This window comes from Aethalodelphis obliquidens, unplaced genomic scaffold (assembly GCF_003676395.1).
Source record: "Aethalodelphis obliquidens isolate GAN/ISIS:26980383/991018 unplaced genomic scaffold, ASM367639v1 scaffold21, whole genome shotgun sequence".
NCBI classification, from domain to species: Eukaryota; Metazoa; Chordata; class Mammalia; order Artiodactyla; family Delphinidae; genus Aethalodelphis; species Aethalodelphis obliquidens.
In genome coordinates, this window is record NW_020837965.1 from 25,381,176 (window position 1) to 25,402,720 (window position 21,545).

At 47.4% G+C, this 21,545-nt stretch overlaps 1 protein-coding gene across 11 annotated transcripts in view; it reads left to right on the forward strand.

Moving 5' to 3' along the window:
* Positions 1-21,545, forward strand: part of PPP2R5C (protein phosphatase 2 regulatory subunit B'gamma) — a 131,742-nt gene that overhangs the window by 106,612 nt on the left and 3,585 nt on the right. For 7 of the 11 annotated variants that reach the window (XM_027120584.1, XM_027120585.1, XM_027120587.1 and 4 more), the window contains 7 exons: positions 65-173; positions 1,579-1,632; positions 7,462-7,632; positions 9,034-9,161; positions 9,839-9,940; positions 11,933-12,005; positions 17,302-17,418. In XM_027120584.1, the coding sequence (XP_026976385.1) occupies positions 65-173; positions 1,579-1,632; positions 7,462-7,632; positions 9,034-9,161; positions 9,839-9,940; positions 11,933-12,005; positions 17,302-17,418 (754 nt within the window). Of the gene's footprint in view, positions 1-64; positions 174-1,578; positions 1,633-7,461; positions 7,633-9,033; positions 9,162-9,838; positions 9,941-11,932; positions 12,159-17,301; positions 17,419-20,286; positions 20,350-21,545 lie in introns of those variants that run through there. The other 4 variants (XM_027120588.1, XM_027120592.1, XM_027120586.1 and 1 more) reach the window with 3 other exon arrangements.

The following is a 21,545-nucleotide window of genomic DNA, read 5'->3' on the forward strand; positions in this document are numbered from 1 at the left end:
AAGATGATGTTTTTAATCTGGAACTTGTAAATATTCAAACTTTGGATAAATTCTGTTTTCACAGTATAATTAATGGATTTGCCTTACCACTGAAAGAAGAGCACAAGATTTTCTTATTGAAGGTGTTATTACCTTTGCACAAAGTGAAGTCTCTGAGCGTCTACCATCCTCAGGTAAGGGCTCCTCCGAGACGTTGGTGGGCCCGGAGCTCGTCCGTCTCTGCTTGGACATCAGTGAACTCGGGATACTGAGCCCCAGCCTCTAACTGGGAGTGTTTTGTCTCTTATATCACAGTGTTGACTTGGGTGTCAGGGTGCTGGTGATGAGCGAAAGGATAAGGGAGTAAAGAGAGATTGCTTTTGAGAAAATCAGAAAAACCTCAGGAAAGGAGAATTTCAAAATTGGTTGTAAACACTGAGAAGGGAGTGGCTCACGCGAGGAAGGGGTCAAGGAAGACCTCTCCGGAAGGCTTCCTGTGGTGGGATTGAAACCTAGCACCTCAAAGACAACGCTCTGTGTCCACGGCCAGTAAAATGGCTTAAGAAAAAGTGGTTTGGGGACTTCCTGGCGGTCCAGTGGTTAGGGCTCCGTGCTTCCACTGCAGGGGGCATGGGTTCGATCCCTGGTCAGGGAGCTAAGATCCTGCATCCTGTGCAGCGTGGCCAAAAATAAATAAATAAAAAAGTATATATTTCTAAAAAAAAGAAAAGGGTTTTTTTTAAAAAACTGTGGGGTTTTTATAACTTTGAAAACTGAAAACCTAATCCATAAGTGGTTTCTATCTGGTTGGTCAGCTGCGTTTCCCCAGGAAGTCTATGTTTTCCTTCACTCTTCCTATTCTAAGTTCCGTGCAGACAGAATGTAAGCTACACTGACTGCAGCGCAGAAGGTTCTGGGGAGACGCCCGCCGTCACTGTGGGTGCAGGGTGGGTGGTCCCCACGTCAGGGTCCAAGGACCAAGAACCCCCATTCTGCGGGACCTCCCTCGGGGAGTTTGCCTCATGGCATCAGAAGGTGTATCCTTAGATGATTCTAATGACACTGGCTTCCTGGGAAATCTTTTACTTAGAGTTTTTTCCTCTGATTCCTATAACCTGGTAATATCTTTACATCCAGCCAGTTTGTAATCATGTTAGTTGTTCTGTATTAGAAATTAATGGTTTAGGAATTAAAGATGGAAACAGATTTTAACTTGCTTTTTCCCAGCAGTTAGATTACTTGTCCATTACAGTCTCCAAAAAGGGCACCAGAAAACTCCCACCGAACCTGGCCTGGCTTGTCGGTGTTGGTCTAAAAGACTGTCTCCTGGTTTATTTTAGTTTTCTGATGTTCCTTTTGCAGTTGATCTGTGTTGCACACTGATCCTGGGGTCCCTCCCTCAGAGCCCCTCCCAGAGCCTCCGGCGGGGCCACTGGACAGAGCCTGTGTCCACCCAGGAGAAGGGCTGTGGGGGACCTTGCGGGCAGGGGACAGCGCTGATCACATCCGGCCCTGTCTCCCCACAGGAAGATGTCTAACGGTGATACAGCATTTCCATGTTAAAATGGAATATTAATACTTTTTCTCCTCTTACTGTAGCTGGCATACTGTGTAGTGCAGTTTTTAGAAAAGGACAGCACCCTCACTGAACCGGTAAGTACACCCTCTCTGGTCAGGGCCTTGTGATATAGTGTGTGTGTCTTAAGTGTCAGTATCACAGTCTGGCTGCTTCACCAAGACAGCTTCTTCATCTTAAGTTATAACACTAGTGAACACAAAGTGATTTCATTCCTGTGTTACAAGTTTTCAAACTGTAGTGATTTTAATTACAAGTTCCCTTGTCGAAGTGATTGTTCCTGTAAGAAGATGGCCATCTTCTCCCTCATTGCGTTTTACTCTGAACGGCATCCTGCTAAGTCATGTGCGGTTTAATACTCCCACGTCGCTTGGTTGAACAGCATAGGTCACTGACTTCAGCCAGAGGCATTGTAGCAAGGGTGCAACATGCTTGTACTAAAGAGATTTTACTGTCTTGAAAATTCTTTCCAAGTTATGGTGTCACTATTTTATGGTCATTGGATCATAAATGAACGTTAGATTGCTACTGGTCAGTGTTTAGATTTCTACGTTTCTTGGCATTTTATCTTTATTAAAAATAAAAAGGCTATTGTAGCCAAGATTCACAAAGTCCGGTGTGTCAGGTGCCAGTTGAAGCATATGAATACACTTTTTTATCAGCTTTACTGAGATGTAATTCACATGCCATACAGCTCACCCACTTAAAATATATGATTCATATGGTAGACCTAGGTTTTATATTTCTTGTGGACCCAATCAGGAATTAGGATATAGCCTAGAATATAGTCCTATACACGTAATATATCCTTAGAAAATACTTAGTAGTAATTTGATAATTATTAGCATCATGATTTAAATTAGTAGATATAGTACAGGAACAAATTTTGTTCTGTATGTGACCTGCTTTTCATATGATGGTGTACAGTTACTTTTGTTTACTTCTCACCAACCATCTTGCATCTTGCAATTTGGAGTTTTAGTCCTCAGCATTAAAATGTTTTTGGTGTTTCTTCCTGTTCCAGGACAAAAATCAGAAAAATCAAAGGTATTTGTTTAATAACTTGCTGTACTTAAAAAAAAAAAATGTATGATTCAATGGTTTTTGATATATTAGGTTATTAATTTTTTCAGTTGTGGTAAAATATACTATATAACAAAATTTGCTGTTGTGAGTGTACAGTTCAGTGGCATTAATTACATTCACACTGTTGTGCACCTGTCACCACTGTTTCTAAAACTTTATCATTGCCCCAAACAGAAACTCTGTCTTCATTAAATAACTCCCCACTTACCCTCCACCCTCCCCCTGATAACCTCGAGTCTACTTTCTGTGAATTTGACTGCTCTAGATACCTTACGTAAGTGGAATCATACAGGATTTGTCCTTCTGTAACTGGCTTATTTCACTCAGCGTAATTTGCTCAAGGTTCACCTATATTGTTGCGTGTGCCAGAAATTCATTCCTTGTTGTGGCTGAATAGCATTCCACTGTATGACTAGACCACATTTTGTTTATTCATTTATCTGTCAATGGAAATTTGAGTTGTTTCCACATTTTGGCTGTTGTGAATAATACTACCATGAACATGTGTGTGCAAATCCCTGCTTTCGGTCACTTTGGGTATATACCCAGTAGTGGGATTGCTGAATCATATGGTAATTCTGTGTGGTTAGCTTTTTGAGGAAATGGCATACCATTTTCCACAGCAGCTGCACCATTTTGCATTCCCGTCAGCGGTACAGGAGGCTTCCAGTTAATCCACATCCTCGCCAGCACTTGCTATTTTCCATTCTTTTTTATTATAACCATCCTAGTGAGCGTTTTTTGATTTGCATTTCCCCAATGACTAGTGACCTTGGGCATCTTTACACATGTGTGTTGGCCATTTGTGTTTCTTCTTTGGAGAAATATCTTTAAATTCATTGCCCATTTTTTAATTGGGTTGTTTTTACTATTGAGTAACAAAGCAAGAAGTATTAGATGCTAGTTTAAACATTTGAACACTCTTTTAAAAGTCACTATTGGACCAGAAAAGGTAAATATTGTAATTCCTGAGTCTTTCCTGTCCCTTTAGTGGTCTTTCACAGGTTTCTTGTGAAATTTTAATTTTTATAGTTAAAAAAAATAGAAATTCTTAATACTGTATTCTTGAATTAAACTGCTTCTGATCTCTACTTTCTTTTTAAGCTTTTAAATTCTATGTGTAGCCTCCCCCATCGCACTCCAAAATTCAGGAAAAGCCCCTGGTCATATCCCTCAGCTGCTGCCTGTGGAGGTGATGGAGGCTGCCCTGCTCTGCAGCCCCTTTCAGAGTGACCCATCCCCGTACCCCATCCCTGGGGTCTCCTCGCGCCTCTGCCTCAACTCTGTCCAACATTCTGGAAGCCCCCAAGAAAATGTACCAAATCTTGTCAGACTTCAATATCACACAAAGTATTTACTCCAACTTAGGGTGAGGATGTGTTATTTTATGCTCCTACTAAACTGAAGACATGTTCAGATAGGGAAAGAAAAATGAGATGGCACTGATAATTTAAAAAGCCCTCTTTAATATTTTTCTTCAGTGGTGACACATCCTTATTCCTATCTGTGTTCGGTGGTCTTCTCCAAACTAAAGTACCATGTGAAGAAACCCTCACACATACCCCGCCCTTTTCCTATTTCAGAAATAAGGAGAGAAAGAGTGTGCAGTTTTCTGCGATGATTTCTCTTGGTGCATGTTTCTCATACTTTCTAGTGGCTAAAGAATTCACCGAATGTTACCCCACGTTTCTCACGGCCTCAGGGTCCCCCCCCGAGCCCACTCCCTGCAGGTCCCGGTCCCCCGGCCCCGTCTGTCAGAGCCTGGTCCTAATCCTGCTTCAGCAAGACTCAGCGTGCGCATCCCACCCTCTTCTGTCTTCCACCTGAAAGTAATGTGAAAGCCGATAAAGTTTATAAATTCCCACGAATAACGCTAATACAGCTTCACAGGAGTGAGGGCTTTTAACTGCGCTTGGCTACAAGGCAGGAGACGATGTGCTGGCTTCGGTGGGGTCCTTCCATCTTCAATGGTAGATAGGAAACCCTGACTCGGCACGAGCACAAAGCTACCTCAAGCCCCCTACGCCCAGTCCCCAATATTTCCACCCAGAACCACTTCATCTCTTGATCTCCTGCAGCAGAGGTAACATAATTGCTCTCTGGATTACAGAAGGCAGATGAATTTTCTGCACATTAAAAATGTTCAGAGCCTCGCCTCAGTAAATTCCTTCCTTTGAAACTTCATGTATTATGACAACACAAAGCCCGTTTTGTCTTACTTCAGCATCGAAAGCATGTAGGTAATTAGATGAAGGTGTAAACTCGCGCGAAGGTGCTGGGAAGGGCAGTCGGCATACGTGTGCGTCTCGTGGTCCTGCACCTGTGGCACCCCGAAGTCTGTGTGTGTCCAGGCTCAGGAATTTTTAAAGTCTGATCCGTTTAAAAGACGTTTGTTGCTCCTGTCTGTAACCTGTAACTACTATTTTTATTTGTAAACGTTGTACAGTGCCCAAGAGCTTTCTGGGCACGTCGAACACTTTTCCACCCACCTGTCTCTTGAGGCTGATTGAGTTTTACTCTGTGGCCTTTTTCCCTGGTGTTGCAGGACAGGAGAGGGGCTCCTTGGGACGCCAGGCTCGCCTGCCTTCCCTAGCCACCCCCTCCCCCCCGCCCCGGGAGCAGGCCGCCCATTGGGTTTCCCCAGGAAAGCTCAATCCTGAAGTGCGCCCAGCCCCAAGCAGCCATTGTTGGCTCAGAGTAGCATTCCCCGAGCGGACTCCCGCTCTGCAAAATGCAGGCACCCTCGGAAGCAGCTGAAACGTTGGGTATTGGTCATAGGTCATTCCAAATAGTGTGAAAAGTAAGCCCAGCATATACCTCTGATTCCAGAAATAATATCTTTTCCAGAGACATCAAACAGCTAAATCAATTGTGTCCTGTAGTTCACAGCTTAATGTATTTCTCCTAATAAAATTCCATTTGCCAAATGACGAGGAATGGTGGATTTGTGACGTGATTTGCATCTGCTGTGTTCTTAAAAGTGATGCCAATACACAGAGTCTAGTAGGTACCCAAACACCTGTTAAATGGTTTTGAGCAAAAAGTAGGAAAATCATTAAATGATGCATTTTTAAAAATAATCTCTATTTTTTTTTAATTAATTAATTTTTTGGCTGTGTTGGGTCTTCGTTGCTGCTCGTGGGCTTTCTCTAGTCACGCTGAGCGGAGGCTACTCTGCGTTGCGGTGCGCAGGCTTCTCATGGCGGTGGCTTCTCTTGTTGCAGAGCACAGGCTCTAGGCACGTGGACTTCAGTAGTTGCAGCACGCGGGCTCAGTAGTTGTGGCTCGCGGGCTTTAGAGCGCAGGCTCAGTAGCTGTGGCACACGGGCTTAGTTGCTCCGCGGCATGTGGGATCTTCCCGGACCAGGGCTCGAACCCGTGTCCCCTGCTTTGGCAGGCGGATTCTTAACCACTGCGCCACCAGGGAAGTCCAATAATCTCTCTTTAAAGACAGTTGTGTCATAAATTTTTACGTCAGACTTCAAAACTAGGAGCACTTTTAGAGTAAATTTTGGAGTTTTATAAAGTGTAAAAATGTAAAAGATTATCCAGGAGCCTGAAGGTCAAAAGCATAAGATAGAATCGTCCTAAATGAATGTTGTTGAAAAGCCCCTTGTTTTTAACTGCGGTGAGGACTCAGGCTGGCCTGTGAGCACAGCTGGCATGATCTGCAGAGCCAGAAATGACTAGTGAATGGAAACCACCACCAATCTGGAAGCATGAGCATTTGCAGTGATGTTCACAGCAGTCCTGAGGCCGGGGGGCCGGGATGACGCGTCCAGAGATCGCTGTGATAAGGCTAAACAGCTGCTTGAAGTAACCGGTTGCAGTTGTACAGTTAGGTGTGCAAGTATGTGTGTGTGCTTTACATGTACGAACAAAGTGTTTTGGATCACTGTACTATTTTAGGTAGCTAAACTCTCAGCGGTATTGTTAATCTGCATTCCAAGTCTGATATTTTGGGTGAAGAACCTTTCCTGGTAGGAAATTTGAGAACTGCAGGAACACGATAACAGAAAGGTTGCCCGGCAGAAGCTGCCTGTCTGATGGGCACGGAACACAGTGCCCAGCACTCACCAACCGGGAGGCTGCTGCCGCCCGACGGGACATGCCTCGCAGGGAGCGGCTTCACGGGCCTGCTCTGGGTGGGGCCCCAGCCAAGGCCAGGCTGCCGCCCATTCGCTGCGGCAGCAACTTCTCAGGCACTTGCGTGGGTCTAGTAATAAAGTCTTCTCAGCAGCCCCAGGGCGAGGGTCTTCGTGCCCCCAGACTTTGACGAGGGCTGTGGGGCACCGAGGGGTGGGCACCCGCCCGTGGCCACACACAGAGGGCTTGCTACCATCAGTGCTTGACATCTCTCTTTCCGATGTGTTTTAGCATGACTGAAAACACTGTGTACGCACACTGTGTATGTATGTTCGTGTACAAATATATATGAACAGTCAGTTAATTTGAGAGAGAAACCGATTGTGCCTCTGTGTATATGTCTCCACGCTAAGATATATATATGAATCCACATGCTCCGTGTTTCTCCACTGGTCTTGTTCTCTCTGAACTCTCCTACCTGCCTGTTTTTTTTTTTTTAAGGATCTGACTCTTACTGAGATGGTAGTTAATCAGAGTGGTTCACATAAATTAAAACTGTGATTCTGAAGTATATAAAATTAGACCTACCTCTCTAATTATAAAAAACCTACATTCTGGTTTACTGAATCACTGTTCCTTCTGCAAGGAAAAAAGCGCCACCTTGTCTTGTGGCTTTGCAGAGGGGGCGCCTTACTGAGGAAACAGGGCGTCACACTGTGTTGTCTCTTCCGTAGGTGGTGATGGCACTCCTCAAGTACTGGCCAAAGACTCACAGCCCAAAAGAAGTCATGTTCCTAAATGAACTAGAGGAGATTCTAGACGTCATTGAACCATCAGAGTTTGTGAAGATCATGGAGCCTCTCTTCCGGCAGTTAGCCAAGTGTGTCTCCAGTCCCCACTTTCAGGTATGCGGCCCGGAGACGGTGGGCTCGTGTCACTTCCCTTTGGAGCTGGTAGGTCGCGGTGTGGAGCTGGTCATGTTTTGCTTCTCGGGTAATTTGAAGGTAATATTCAAGCTTTTGCTTCAGTGAATTTCAGAGTAAGATCCTGAGACTTCAGCTCTACAACATACACTCTAGCACCTCGTCCCCCCTTGTCACTGAAAACGTGTTTCTCCATAAGAGTAATTAAAGACAGCTTCTCTGTAAACGACCTCTGGCTCTCTGTTCACTGGGTTCCCAAACGCATACAACCTTATTCTCCACAACTTGAGTGGTCGATGCTCACGGAGAAGATAAAACTGTTTAGCTTTGCGTTCCCTCCCTCCATGAGCTCTTCATTTCTGACATATACGAGTTTGCGTCCCTTTACGCTTTAAAAAACAGTAATGGTTCTGATTCTTGTACCTTCCACATTCCTGTGTGAGAGGTGCCTCGGTCATGCCACTTCCCACTTTTCCTGATTTCCTCCTCACACCTTCCAAGCCCCTTTCAAAGGTCATCATCCCCAGTGGCTTTTCCAGCCTGTCTGCCTTCTTTTAACATATTGGGGACCCCATCCTTTTGTATCGTTGAGACGGTATTTGTTGTGAACTCATCGTGAACAGGGTAGACATCTAGGCACAAAAGGAGCAAAGCCTCACAGTCACCAGGGAGTCGGCAGCCCAGCGGGAGAGGGGAGATGTGTCCGCACAGCTGACATCCATGTCTGCGTTGCCGGCGGTTTCAGAACTGGCCGCCTCGGTGGCCTCCGCCCCTCCCGTGTTCCCTTGCTGCCCTCCCTGCTGTCATCTCACATCCCCTCCCTCAAGTGCCTCTGCAGGGACAGGCTCCGCCACCACCCATTTTAAGCGGAAGCCATGTTTCCGCACACATGCCAGCACTCCCTCCCGTCCCCTGCTGCTGTTCGCCACGCGACTTAACACCTCTAGCAAGTCAGACAATTCGCCCATCGTTTGTTTACCCCCATAGAACGTAAGCTCCACGAAAGCAAGGATTTCTGCCTCACCTGGTTCACTGCAGAATCCTCAGTGCCAGACGGCACTGCCCGTGGTGTAGACGCGTAATAGATGGGCGGTGGATGGCTGACGGATAGGTAAAATGAACTCGTTTGACTTGTCTCCTCGGCATCTAGCCCCTGTCTAGCCGAAATGTTCATTGAACTCATGAAAAAATGAGTGACAGTGATCTTGACAGACAGGAAATCATCTGCCTCTCTGTTGAAGGCTCTTCAGGATTACCGTCTGTAGAGTATTTTAATTTGTAGAAATAATAATTTTCCAATCCAGTATAATTCATTTTGCTATTTACATATGTAATAGAGCACTTTGATCATCAAAAACAGCAGTCATGCCCTCCGTCTTTCAGGTGGCAGAGCGAGCGCTGTATTACTGGAATAACGAGTACATCATGAGTCTCATCAGTGACAATGCAGCCAAGATCCTGCCCATCATGTTTCCATCCTTGTACCGCAACTCAAAGACCCACTGGAACAAGTAAGAGAGAGCTGGCTGCCGTCAGATCCAGCCATTTTTAAAGTTTTCATATTTTGCTGATACTTCAATTGTGATTGAATCCAAGTCTGACTATCAGTTAAAACACAAGACGCTGACTTCTTTGTGGGCTGTGTCTTGGCCTTCCGTTCACGTCCTTATCCCCGTGCCGAGCCCACGTAGGGCGTATTGCCTCACTCCCCACCCCCCATCTCATCCCGGGTGGGGTCGGGAGCAGCATCTCCCGGGCCGCCTCTTAAGTTCCCTCCAGAACAGTTAAAGATTGTCGCAACCTCAGGACTCAGTCCCTGCAGGGACACAGTGGCCACCCCACACGCGGGGGCCCCAGAGCCCTGCTGGCACTCACCCTGGGGAGCCAGAGAGAAGAGCAGGTAACCTAAACACCACTAGGACTCTTGACATCTGCCCCTGCTTCTCTCCTTTGTTCTCTCACTTGCTGAGGATGAACAGACTGATTTACTCAGTGGTCATCTCCCGAGACCTTAGCAGTCAGTATGGATGCCATGTCATTTTCTCTGCTGAACTGGTACTTGTGAAATGTGGGCCATTGAAATGGGCTGATAAGTCGGGAGAGGAAATAGTCTGTGGTGGAGGAGGGAAGGGAGACAGATCAAAAGAGATGAAGCATTCTGAGTTTCAACACGAAGCTTTCGTTACAGGACGATACATGGCTTGATATACAACGCGCTGAAACTCTTCATGGAGATGAACCAAAAACTATTTGATGACTGCACCCAGCAGTTTAAAGCAGAGAAACTGAAGTAAGTTGCTCCTTTCAGAAGTTATTCTTTCAAGGATTTTTTTTTCCTTAATTCTAAAAAACCTCTCCCATTAGTTTGTCCTAAAAAGGTATTCTTCACTTTAAAGCAAAATCAGCCCTTTTGTACTTGAAAAGCAAATTAAAACTTTGTTATGATAACTTATTTTCAAAGAAAACATGTTTAAAGTTAGCTATTCTCTGGGAATTCCGTGGCAGTCCAGTGTTTGGACTCAGCACTTTCACTGCAGTGGCCCCACGTTCAATCCCTGGTCAGAGAAGTAAGACCCTGCAAGCCACACAGTGCAGCCAGGAAAAAAAAAAAAAAAAATGTTAGCTGTTCTCTCCGTTACACTACTAGTTTAATCATTGCAGAAAGTGCATGTATAGTCACGAATTTAACTTTCAGGGTCTTTGCTTTTCTCAGGGGACACTTAAAGGCAATAATGTGTAGTCATTTTTCATGTTTGTCAGGCAGGAATTTGAACTGTATCCTGTAAGGTTTATATGAAAGAGCAGGAATCTTCATCCAGCATAGCTTTATTCTAATTTGTTGATCTCCATAAATTCGGGTGTTCTCTGGAATCTAGTGCCAGAGTCCCTCACAAAATCAGGGCCCTGCTCTCATGCTGTGAGGACTTCAGAACCCACATCTGTCCGGGGACAGGCTAGAACAGGGGTCCCCAACCCCGGTTAGGAACCAGGCCGCACAGCAGGAGGTGAGCAGAGGGCGAGAGGAGCTTCCTCTGCCACTCCCTGCCGCTCCCAGCCGCTCCCAGCCGCTCCCCATCTCTCCCCACGGCTCCCCACCGCTCCCCATCGCTCCCCACTACTCCCAATCGCTCACATTCCCAGCTGAACGATCCCCTCCCCCACCCCCAAGTCCATGGGAAAATTGTCTTCCACGAATCCGGTCCCTGGTGCCAAAAATGTTGGGGACCGCTGTGCTAGATGACTCTGTCCCTAGGCCATGCTCGTAACAGTATGATTCATTAATTATCAAAATCACATCTTCAGAGTCAGGTGTGGACTGTGAGCAGATCTGATTCTTTGTCACTTGGAGCCGAGGTAGATAGACTTTGAATGAATGTAACTCAAATTACAGTACACATATAACAGAGTGCCACGTTCTTTCCTTAGACAGTATGCGTTTACCTGTGTGCAAGGCCCTGTTACGGGTTCTGGCAACCCAGCAGCGAATAAGACAAACAAAAACCTTTGCCCTTACGGAGTTTACATTCTGGGTGGTGTGGAAAGAGAAAGACAGCAAAATACAAATGAGTAAGACATAGTGTGTGAGGGACAGTGACAAATGAAGCAGGAAGGGGCCCAGGGAACCGGCTGTGGGCTCTTTAAGCCTTCAGGCTGCCCGGCCCATTCCTGCCTCAGCTGAACGCAGTGTTCAGGTGTGAAATGCGTGAACATCGGGGCTTTTCTAACGGCGCATCCTCTGTCGTGGAACATCCCATTTCTGAAAGGGACCTTAAAGATCATGTAGCACATTTACTAGATTAAAAAAAAAAGAGTCGGTCCCATGATAAGTCATGCGCTGAAGGTCACGCGCCTTGTTGGTACGGACCTACAGGCTGCGCCTCTGCAAGGACGTCTTCACCCGGTTCCTTCACACTAAGGTGTGGTCTCACTTTTCATGGGTATGTAAGCTTCTCATCAAAATCATACATGTCCTGTGATGAAGCGACAAAACAAGGGGAAGGAAGGAGACATAGATGTGCTTGTGCAAGTGTTTCTAAGAGCTTAAATTCTTAGACATGTTAAAATTTTGGTGTATTTATATTTTTAACTCTTTTCCTCTAAGCCCAGTTTCTTTTTTTTCCCGTTATGTACCTTGTGGTCACCACTGTGACGTACATGGAATAATACCAGACAGTGACAAAGGGGAATAGGTGTTGTGTTGCTGGCCACGTTCCCCCTTAACGTTTTCTCTCTTGAATTTGATTCTTTTCTCTAACACCAATGACATTTTACTATTTTTCAGAGAGAAGCTAAAAATGAAAGAACGAGAAGAAGCGTGGGTTAAAATAGAAAACCTAGCCAAAGCAAACCCCCAGGTACTAAAAAAGAGAGTAACATGAAAACGTCTAGGGTGTAACTTGAATGTTTTTATGAGATAGGAGTGTGGATTCATCGTGAGAGGGGAGGGAAATCAATTTCACTAACACTGTATATGAAAATATCTGCAATAAAAATACTTTTCAACTTTGTACAAGTACTTATTTTGCCCCACAAAGGTTTTTACCACAGAATTGACATTTTTTTTTTATTATTATGCTTTTAAAATAAGATATGAACCTTATGAATACACTGTGGTAAAAAGAAAGTCAGGATACAAGCTCTGTTTTGGGCCAAGATTGTAATTTGCTTTCTCAAATGTCATAGATGCTGTAGTTCAAACAATATTTTCCTTTCTTTTTAATATCAAATTAATTCTAAAGGAAAAGAAATTAGATTTGAAATAGATTAAGTATGAAGTCAATGTCCTCTTTCCTAAAATGAGGTTTCTGCAGGCTGAGCCTTTCTTGTTAAAAGGTGACCGACTTCCGTCATCTTAGCCGCTAATCCTTTCTCCCATCCCAGCACGCCCTGGCAGGTGGGCGCCAATGACGTGTCTTCTGGAACTGCCAGCACTGAAGCAGTGTCCCCTGATGCATTACCTCGGGCTGACCCCCGGGGGCTGGGCGTTGGAGCCCTGTCCCGACAGACGTTCTTTCTGATGCTATGTGCCTGTCCGATTATCACTGAAAATCATTTGCCACACTAAGAATTCTCAGGCTGTCCTTAGCTCCCCAGAAAAAATTTTACTTCCTGAGGAAAGCTACTCGGCTACCCCTAAAATCCTGAAAGGTTCAATACAGTGAACCAGATTACAGGCTATCTATTTATTTTATTTGGTGAGAGGTATGCATAAATCATTATTATCTCAGTTGCTATGTGGGTTTTCAATCTCTCTGATGTTTAATAAAAAGTGATACATGAATACAGAGTTAATACCTATATGACAACATACTGACTTGTATTCCCTCTGATAAAACTATAACCAAGACACAAACCACAGGAAAATTGAATGACATCCTTAAGTGTATGTCCTTGATGCCACCTGAAACAAGTAACTGGCGTTTTTCTAACCATTTTTATTCCATGCTCTTACACAGAAATGCTATTTTATGTGAAAATAGCATGTGAAACTGTGTAGTAGCTAATTTAGGTAGATAGCTATGGGTATGTACTTCTTTTTTTTTTTTTTTTTTGCGGTACGCGGGCCTCTCACTGTTGTGGCCTCTCCGGTTGCGGAGCACAGGCTCCGGACGCGCAGGCTCAGCGGCCCTGGCTCACGGGCCCAGCCGCTCCGCGGCATGTGGGATCTTCCCGGAACGGGGCACGAACCCGTGTCCCCTTGCATCGGCAGGCGGACTCTCAACCACTGCGCCACCAGGGAAGCCCCTGGGTATGTACTTTTAAGAATAGAATTTATGTTGAACGTGAGGTTAAAATACTGACTGACGTTTGTTGTAAGACACAGTAAAAGCATACGTCTGGGGCAGTGTGGGTGGATGGACCCTGCCCGACGGGGCCCAGGCCGTCTTGCTTTGTCCAGACGGCCCCGTGCCAAGGGCAGACGGGTCCCAATCAGGGTCGTCAAGGACCCCGCCACACACACCCTTGAAATCAACACCCTTGAAAAACATGTAAACTATATACAGATCAGAGGGTCTGATGTTATTTATTTTACCTGGAAAATAGGAATAATCTCATAGAAAGTCGCATAAAGCCTTGCATTACAAGCGAAGAGCTGGCTGTGGTTGTATTAGCAAAGGTGGCCTGGTTTCACTGCTGTGCTGTAACAGATGTTCCTTCCAAAATATATATTGTCCTCATTTCTCTTTTTCTGAACTTTTCCTAAGTGTTCTTACATCACATTTTTATTCCTTTGGCTGCTCTGTTTTAAAATGTCTCGGGCCACAGCCTGAGTGCGGTGGGCTTTGCCTGCGCTCACCCCTGCATTGTGCTGTGGCGCTCTGACCTGAGCGCCGTCCTGCTCGCGTCTGCTTGTGAAAACCGTCTGTGACCACACCCCAGCAGGTCCTGTCCGCATGCTCCAGTCCACCGAGCAGTGTCTGAAATGGAAAGTACTTCGTGGACTAATGTCTCCAAGTGGAAACGAGGGCCTTGGTACCCGCTGTTCACCCTCTCTCGAGTCCTTTCCAAATGGTAGTCGTTGCTTGCCATTTACAACAGCAGCAAAAAGTAAATCGTGTTGTGGGTAATAGAGCTTGCGTGCCACTTCCGTAATGAAAACACGTAGGTGGGTTTTTGAAGCCCGATTCCCCATCTCAAATGTGCCGTTTTGAGAAATGATTTAATAGCTTCCTTATTTTAGGTGGGTTCCCAATCCCTCACTCTGTTCACTGGCGTGTACCTAGAAGTCTTCCTGATGCTGACCCTTGTGTTTTCACAGGCTAAGTCTTTCGTCTGCTTGGAGATGTGAAAGCAGGTCCCCGTTTAGGCCGGTTGGGATTTGGAAAGCTGTGGTCCTTCAGGATTTGAGTTGTGTCTGTTTTAGCAGTTGTGGCGGTTTAATTTTTTCATGTGATTAAAAAATGGGATTTAATTTTTTTATTTAATGTTTAATGTGATTTAATGTTTTTAAAGTGAAGATTTTAATAGTGAAGATTTCTAACGTAGTGAAGATTTCTAACATAAATATGCTTTTCCTAGTCCACCAAAAGAGGCCATGTCACAGTTTTGCTCCTGTCTCCCTTTTGTGGGGATCATGTGAAATGAAGACAAGGCACTTCTGTGAATTTTAAGTGTGGCTCTGGCTCAGTGTTTCTGCCCCTTTGCAATGACAAGACGACGCCATAGGAGGCCCAGGGCACAGAGTCTGGCTGCCTGCCTTTCCTTTGGGAGATGAGCCTTTTTGGGGAAATGGGCCTTCCTTATTTCACCTGTCAAGACCTTCAGCCTCGGGAAGGTTTTTATTCCTAGTGAGAATCCTCTGCCCCCGAGCCTGCTAGTGACATCGATTTTGTAGCATCCTTGTGCGTACTTTTCCTTGCCCTGAGCCCCAGCAGGGCCTCGGAGCCCGCACTGCTCTAGGCACGGCCGCTGGCAGGGTCCGTGTAGAGCGCTGGTGTCCTCTTGGTGCAGCCGAAGCTGAAGATCCCGCACCACCGCCCGAGCACTGCAGTGTCTCTGCTCTGTCTGCCCCGCCCAGCTGAGCCCCAGGGGGCAAGGCGCCGTGCAGACCCCAGCTCCCTGCGCCCAGCAGGTCACCACCTCTCTGGGCAGGTGGGTGCCAGCTGCGTGTCCCAAATGCGCTTTCCCAGGATACAAAACTGAGAATGAGACACGGCCCCAGGTGTTAAGGAGGGGAGCCAGGATGGAAGCAAAGAGAATCCAGTCCGCGCGGTCGGATGATACCACGCGCTGGGGGTTGTGCTGGCAATGCTGGCGAGAGGCCTGGTCGCGCCTTTAGAGACACGTAAAGGAAGGCTGGAGGGTAGGGTGGCCACGGTGAGGCGTCCCCACGGCACCAGGACCTTAGCCCCCAAGAGTGCTGGGCGCCCTGGAGGCGGAGCCAGCCTCTTAGAGGCTCACCTAAGGGGCTTAACCAGCCGGGGGCTCAAGGCAGGGGAAGGGGCGACTGGGAAACCGAGCTGCTCATAGACGGAGCGTCACTCATGGGGGAGGGTGGGTGTGATCTGTGTCAGGGACAAAGCTGGAGAGGGGGCAGGACCCGTGGATTTTATGCGCAAAACAGTGTGCAGGTGTCACAGCATCATCCAGAGCTAGTGGCCTCGGCAGGCTTGCGCTCAGGAAGCTCTTCCGGACACTCGGGGGCTCCTGGGGAAACATGTGGAGATGCCGCTGCTGGACGGGGCTGACGGGGGGGCGGCAGGCATAGCGCGCCGCGGGGGCCTGGGTGCCCATCGGGTGGAGGAAACAGAGCCAAGGGTGTGGATCCCGCGAGGAAGCGGCGCATTTCCCAGGGGGGTGGAGAGGCTGGGCCAGGCAGCCACGGGGGCCGGTGGGGGGGTCGGGGGGGCGCAGGCGAGGGTCAGCGAGACCCTCGGGGCGTGAGGAGGGGTACAGACTGTCTTCCCAGCAGTGACAGAGGAGCGGGGGGCAGCCGGCACCACAGGCAGGGAGGGGCAGCTTCAGGGATGACGGTGGCCCCCGCGTGGCCGCAGAGCGGTCACCCACAGCCTGGTGCCCGGCGTCCCGTCGGAGAGGCGAGGCCCAGAGCCGTGGGGGTGAGCCGAGGGGTCGGGGGCAGGAGGGGCTGCTGAGAGATGAGCGGCCCTCTTGGTCGCTCGCACGCCTGGCAGGAGGGAGGTGGTGGGCCAGGCGGGTCGTAGGGGTGGGTGCCGGTTCCCCAGCCCAGGCAAAGGGGCTCGCTGTGGCCAGGAGGGCACGAGCCGGGCACAGGGCGTGGGGGAAGGGGTGCGAGGCTGTGGCTCGGAACCCCAGCTCCCCCTTCAATGGCCTGGGGCCCCGCGGTTAGCGTAGGTACCTGAGCGTTCCCGTCAGCCAAGTGGGATCATAGCAGACACTTTACAGGCTGTGCTTGGAATAGCGCCCAGCTCGCGGCAGACGCACAGAGAGTGGCCGCCAAATGCTGAGGACAGTCAGGGCCTTCCGTGTGCCTTAGCTCACCCGCGCCGTCACAGCCACCTCCAAAGTGATCTCATACCCACGTCCCACTCACAGAAACAAAGTCAGAAACCCGTCCTGCTCACAGCAGAGCCTGACTTGGCCCAGACCCCGAAGAGAGTGGAGTCCCAGGGCGCCCCGTGGGGAACAGGAGCGGAGCCAAGGGGACCCCACTGACACGTGGGCGTACCAGGCCTCCCGCAGGGCCGGCCACGGAGTTGCAGAGTGAGGTGCGAGCTGTGGGACCGATTGGGGTTGTGTTGTTTGGGAGGAGAGCAGAGAAGCTGTGAGTAAAAGGGTGTGATCGGTGACGGGGTTTAGGCGAGTCTGGAAAATGCCGAGAAGATGACCAGAAGCAAGGGGGCAGATAGAGGAGGGCAAGGCTGTGCGCAGAGGTTGGGGGCTGGAGGTGGAGGTTTCCACGGGAAGCTTCCCGTGACCAGATCCAGGCTCACGGGGAGTCAGCAGGCTGGAGGCTCCAGGGTGGGGCGTTGCCCAGCAAGGGGCTGGGACAGTCTGGAGTGAGGCGACGCCCAGGGCCCAGGCGCTGCAGGTGTAGGCCGGGCAGGGAGCACTTCCCTGCACGTGGGCTCCCTTCAGGAGGGGCCGCGGGGGGTGGCCTGGGCCAGGAGCCCTGGAGCCGAGCCCTGAGCGCTGACCTGACCGAGAGTGACTCCGCGCTTTGCATTGCAGTACGCAGTGTGTAGTCACGCGAGCACCATGAGCCTTCCGGTGGCAGTGGAGACAGATGGGCCTTTATTTGAAGATGTGCAGATGCTGAGAAAGACAGTGAACGAAGAGGCTCGCCAGGTAAAAGTGCACAGAGCTGAGCTGGGTGCGCTCCTTAGAGACTTGCTTAAGACGTGCCTGTGATCTTAGTGATGTGATAGACAGCACTGCCTCCTGTGTATAAGCTAAAGTGAAAAATGCCATGGTGGTAATCTTACAGGAAACCTTTCATCCATATATCTTAGATCAAATTAGTAGAAACAGTCTTTAAGGATTAAGTATGTGCCTGAAATGTCTTTCTTCATTTACTTTAACAGTAATAATCCCAATTCTTCACCGCAGTCAGATGTTAACGAGAGCAAAGACTCAAAGGTTTGCGGTGATGTCTTCCCCCTCTGCGCCCTCTGCCCCCGTGCGACTTCTGCTCTGGCCCAGAGGCGCCCCTCTTACTTCTCCACAGTTACTGCCGGCCCCCGGGCCCCAGGACATCAGGCAGAGCCCTCATCCTCTCAACAGCAGGGTCACGCTGCCTCGCAGGCCTGTGCCAGGGTCAGGGCTCTGTCAGGACCCTCATGCAATACCCACACTCAAGTGGTTTTGTTTCCACTGTGTGGAGATGCATATTTAGATCACCACCGATCCAAAGAAAGGCCCCTATCACTAAATGGGGAACCTTTGCGATATAGGCTTTAAAGAGGGTAGTGGGTGGAGTTCCCACGTATAAGGAGCCTCGCAGTTGCTGTAGGTCTCTGATTGTACCTCCTGTTCTCAATCCTTGCAGTTGATAAAGTGCTAACTGGATTTGGGGATATGGCCCTTTCTGACTCTGAAACTTTAATCCCCTTTGAGCTAAGAATTCCTAAAGACATCCAGCACTACAATTCTGAAAAGTAACAAGTTAGGCTAAAATTATACTGCATACTGAATGCAGATGGTTTCTAGATGATAGTGTCATTCTGAGCTCAGACAGAGAGGGGTTTTTTTTTAACCTACTTGTTTTTACCTCAAGTAAGTTGTATTCCCCACCTGATCAGACAGGATCAGGCATCACCAAGAGCACAGGCTCTAGACCATGCAGACTGCACTGCCCAACACGGCAGCCCTGAGGCACACGTGACATGTGGCCGTCTGCGCTGAGCCGTGCTGCAGCCCAAAACACACCCGGGAGCTCCCAGGCTTAGTGTGAGGGAAGGACCTAGAAACATCCCCTTCATAATTTTCTGTTACTGACAACATGTTGAAATGATAGTATTTTGGATCTACTGGGTTAAATTTTTAAAATATTATTAAAATAAATTTCATCAGTTGCTTTTCACGTTTTCGATGTGGCTACTAGGAAATCTGGGATTCCATATGTGGCCGGCATCGTCTTCCGACCAGGCAGCGCCAGGCCAGATGCCTTTCCCTTGGTGCTTCCAGAGTAAAGCACCTGCACTGGCCCGTCCTTGCCCCTTCCTGCCCGGCTAGTTCTTGGCCTTAGGTTAAGATAAAAGCAGGTGGACGCAAACACGAAACACACAGTGCAAGAACAGCAGTAACTCATTTTTTACTTCAGTTGGATTCCATAATTTCCTCGCAATATTCTTAGCAGTGAACAGATTGAATAAAAAACGTGAAAATCCTTATCGTTCCCTCTCTCTCTGGGGTGTTAGTTTTCCTACTTCTTAATTTTTTTTTTAAACTTGGAAAGGAATTTGAGGCCACCTCTCTGATTACCATTTTGATGTTTTGGCTTCAGGTGGGCTAAAAGACATGACACTGGCCTCGTTACTGAAGGCGGTCAGAGGAAATCAAAATCAGGGTCCCTGCTACCAGCAAGCCGCCCGTGGGTTTGTGACCACATACTGGTCTTTAGGTCACTCGGGCCGTACAACGTAGAAAAGGAAACATGTCTAACGAGCCAGTCTTTACACATTAAATATTTTTAGGGTTGGAGGATTTTTCTTTTTGGTAGGTACATCCTTGGACTTGATAATTAAAGCTAGGAAAAGAATAAACTATGCCCAAAATGTAATGAACGTATTACATAATTACATAATCTATGGACCTGTGGTTTCAGATTTAGGGCCTACTCTGTAGGAGATGAAGGAACGCAAATTAAAATAGCATTCTCATCTTGAGTAAGACTGCCTTTGAAAGTCAGCTCTAGTATCTCCGTGGTGGCCGATCTTCCAGCGGCCCTTGGAGGAGGGCGTGTCTCCCTCCTTCCCTGCAGGAGTTATGAAGGAAGCAGCCTCTGTAGTCATCTCCTCATTAGTTGTGAGACACCACGTGTAGACAGGACATTGCTTGGAGAGCTCTTTCAGTTTGCTGGTTTGTTTTCATGACTTTTGAAATTAGACTGTATGACTGAGTTTTCTGTGTAATTGACATTCTTACAAAAATCATCCCCCTACCCATAACCTTTAGATCTCTACAGATCACATTCCTGGGTTGGAAGACTCCATGCTATGAAGACGTCAGTTCTCCCCCAAAATTAACGCAATCCAGTCAGAATCCCAACAGGCACTTTTCTTTTTTTGAAAGACATAGACCAGTTAATTCTGAAATTCACATGGAAATGCAAAGGACCTAGAATAGCCGAAATAACTCTGAAAAAAGAATAAAGTTGGAAGACTAACACGACCCAATTTCAAGACTTACTGTAGATTTCTATTGGTCAATTGAATTTCCCCCAAATATCAAAATAATCCTGCATTTCTTTGAAATGATTCGAATGTGGGCTCGGGAGAATCGGGAGAGGAGACCCTAATGCTAATGGAATGTACTTGGTTGGAATTTTGTGGAGGAATTCAATTATCTATTTACCTGTCAGAACCATGATTTGGGTTTCTTTTGAGAAGATTGTGTAACCCTATATAGAACCTCCAAAATAAACTAGTAACATTCATGTGAATGACATTTATATCAGAGACATTTAAAATGTTTTACAATTCTCATTTTTAACAGTCGGTCGGGAGGAAAGCAGTGTCAACCATGCAGTTAAGGAAGGTGTAGAAAGACGGAAGGTGGGAAGTGAAGGTATTCCTTACTCAGTACGTAGAAGTGTATTTAAGGCTTTTATATTTAGGAAAATCACTGACAATGTTATGTACATGAAGTATTTTCCCTTTTTCCCTGTCATTCCAGCTTGTGATGGTGAAGACAAAGAAATCTGGTCCCTCGAGAGATTTTTGATGAGTTCTGTCCTAAATTCAGTAGTAAAACGTGCGCTCTTCTGTATGACCCACCCCGATGTCGTTTTCCCATTTACTGTATAGATTTGGCCTTTCAGCGTTGCCATTTTGCTGCAGACAGAGGCCGTTTCTCTCCGGCTCGCACCTCCGTAGGGGCGTCTGGGGCAGCGTGTCCGTCTGTCTTGTCTGCCCACCGTCAACAGCATGCTCGACCCACACATCCCTCCACCAGTGTCACTCGTCTAGAGGGACCGTCTGCATGATGTCCCACTCTCCTGCCTCCCCTTTTTCTGATTTTTTTTTTCCCGCCTTGTCGCTTGTGAAATTGCTCTCTGCTTTACACACTGGTTTTAAATGGCTATGCAGAAAGGCTCAGATGGGTCCATCACACTCTGTCCTTCCAGAAGCTTCCGGGGTCATGTTTGCCTTCTCAACTTGCATTTATTGGTTCCAGGCATTTTCTGTCAAAATGTTTCTTCTCTTTGGAATGCCTGTTGCAGCATTTATTAAATATTTCAAGTATCAGAAAGGCCTGATTTTGTTTTGCTTCGCTTCGCTTTGTTCTACAGCTCCACCTGGAATGGACATAAAATTCAGGGTAGAATTTCCCTCTGAGTTTTGCATTGGTCGAAGGCAAACACGCTCCACAGATGAGACCACTCTTACAAGGACTGTGACCGTGACAGGCAGCCCCTCAGGGACGGAGGGGCCTCCACAGTCTCCTGACATGCGGGGTTGTCCTGAAGGCATCTTACATTAGTTCCCAGGAGAAAAATACCAGAATTCCTGCCTTTGCCATAAATGAACGTTAATATTCAAATAACAGTTCTAGAAATAATCCTAAAATGATGTCATGGAAAATTCCTTACAAACCTTGATATTATTGAGGTTGTCAGATACAAGTTTGCAAAGAACCCTAAGAAACATTAGCTCTGCAAAAGTGTGCACTTTTCATACATGGCGTCTGCAAGGCCTTGGCTATTTCATTAACGCAAAGAGAATTACACTCTGCATGTCGTACCACCGATGTTG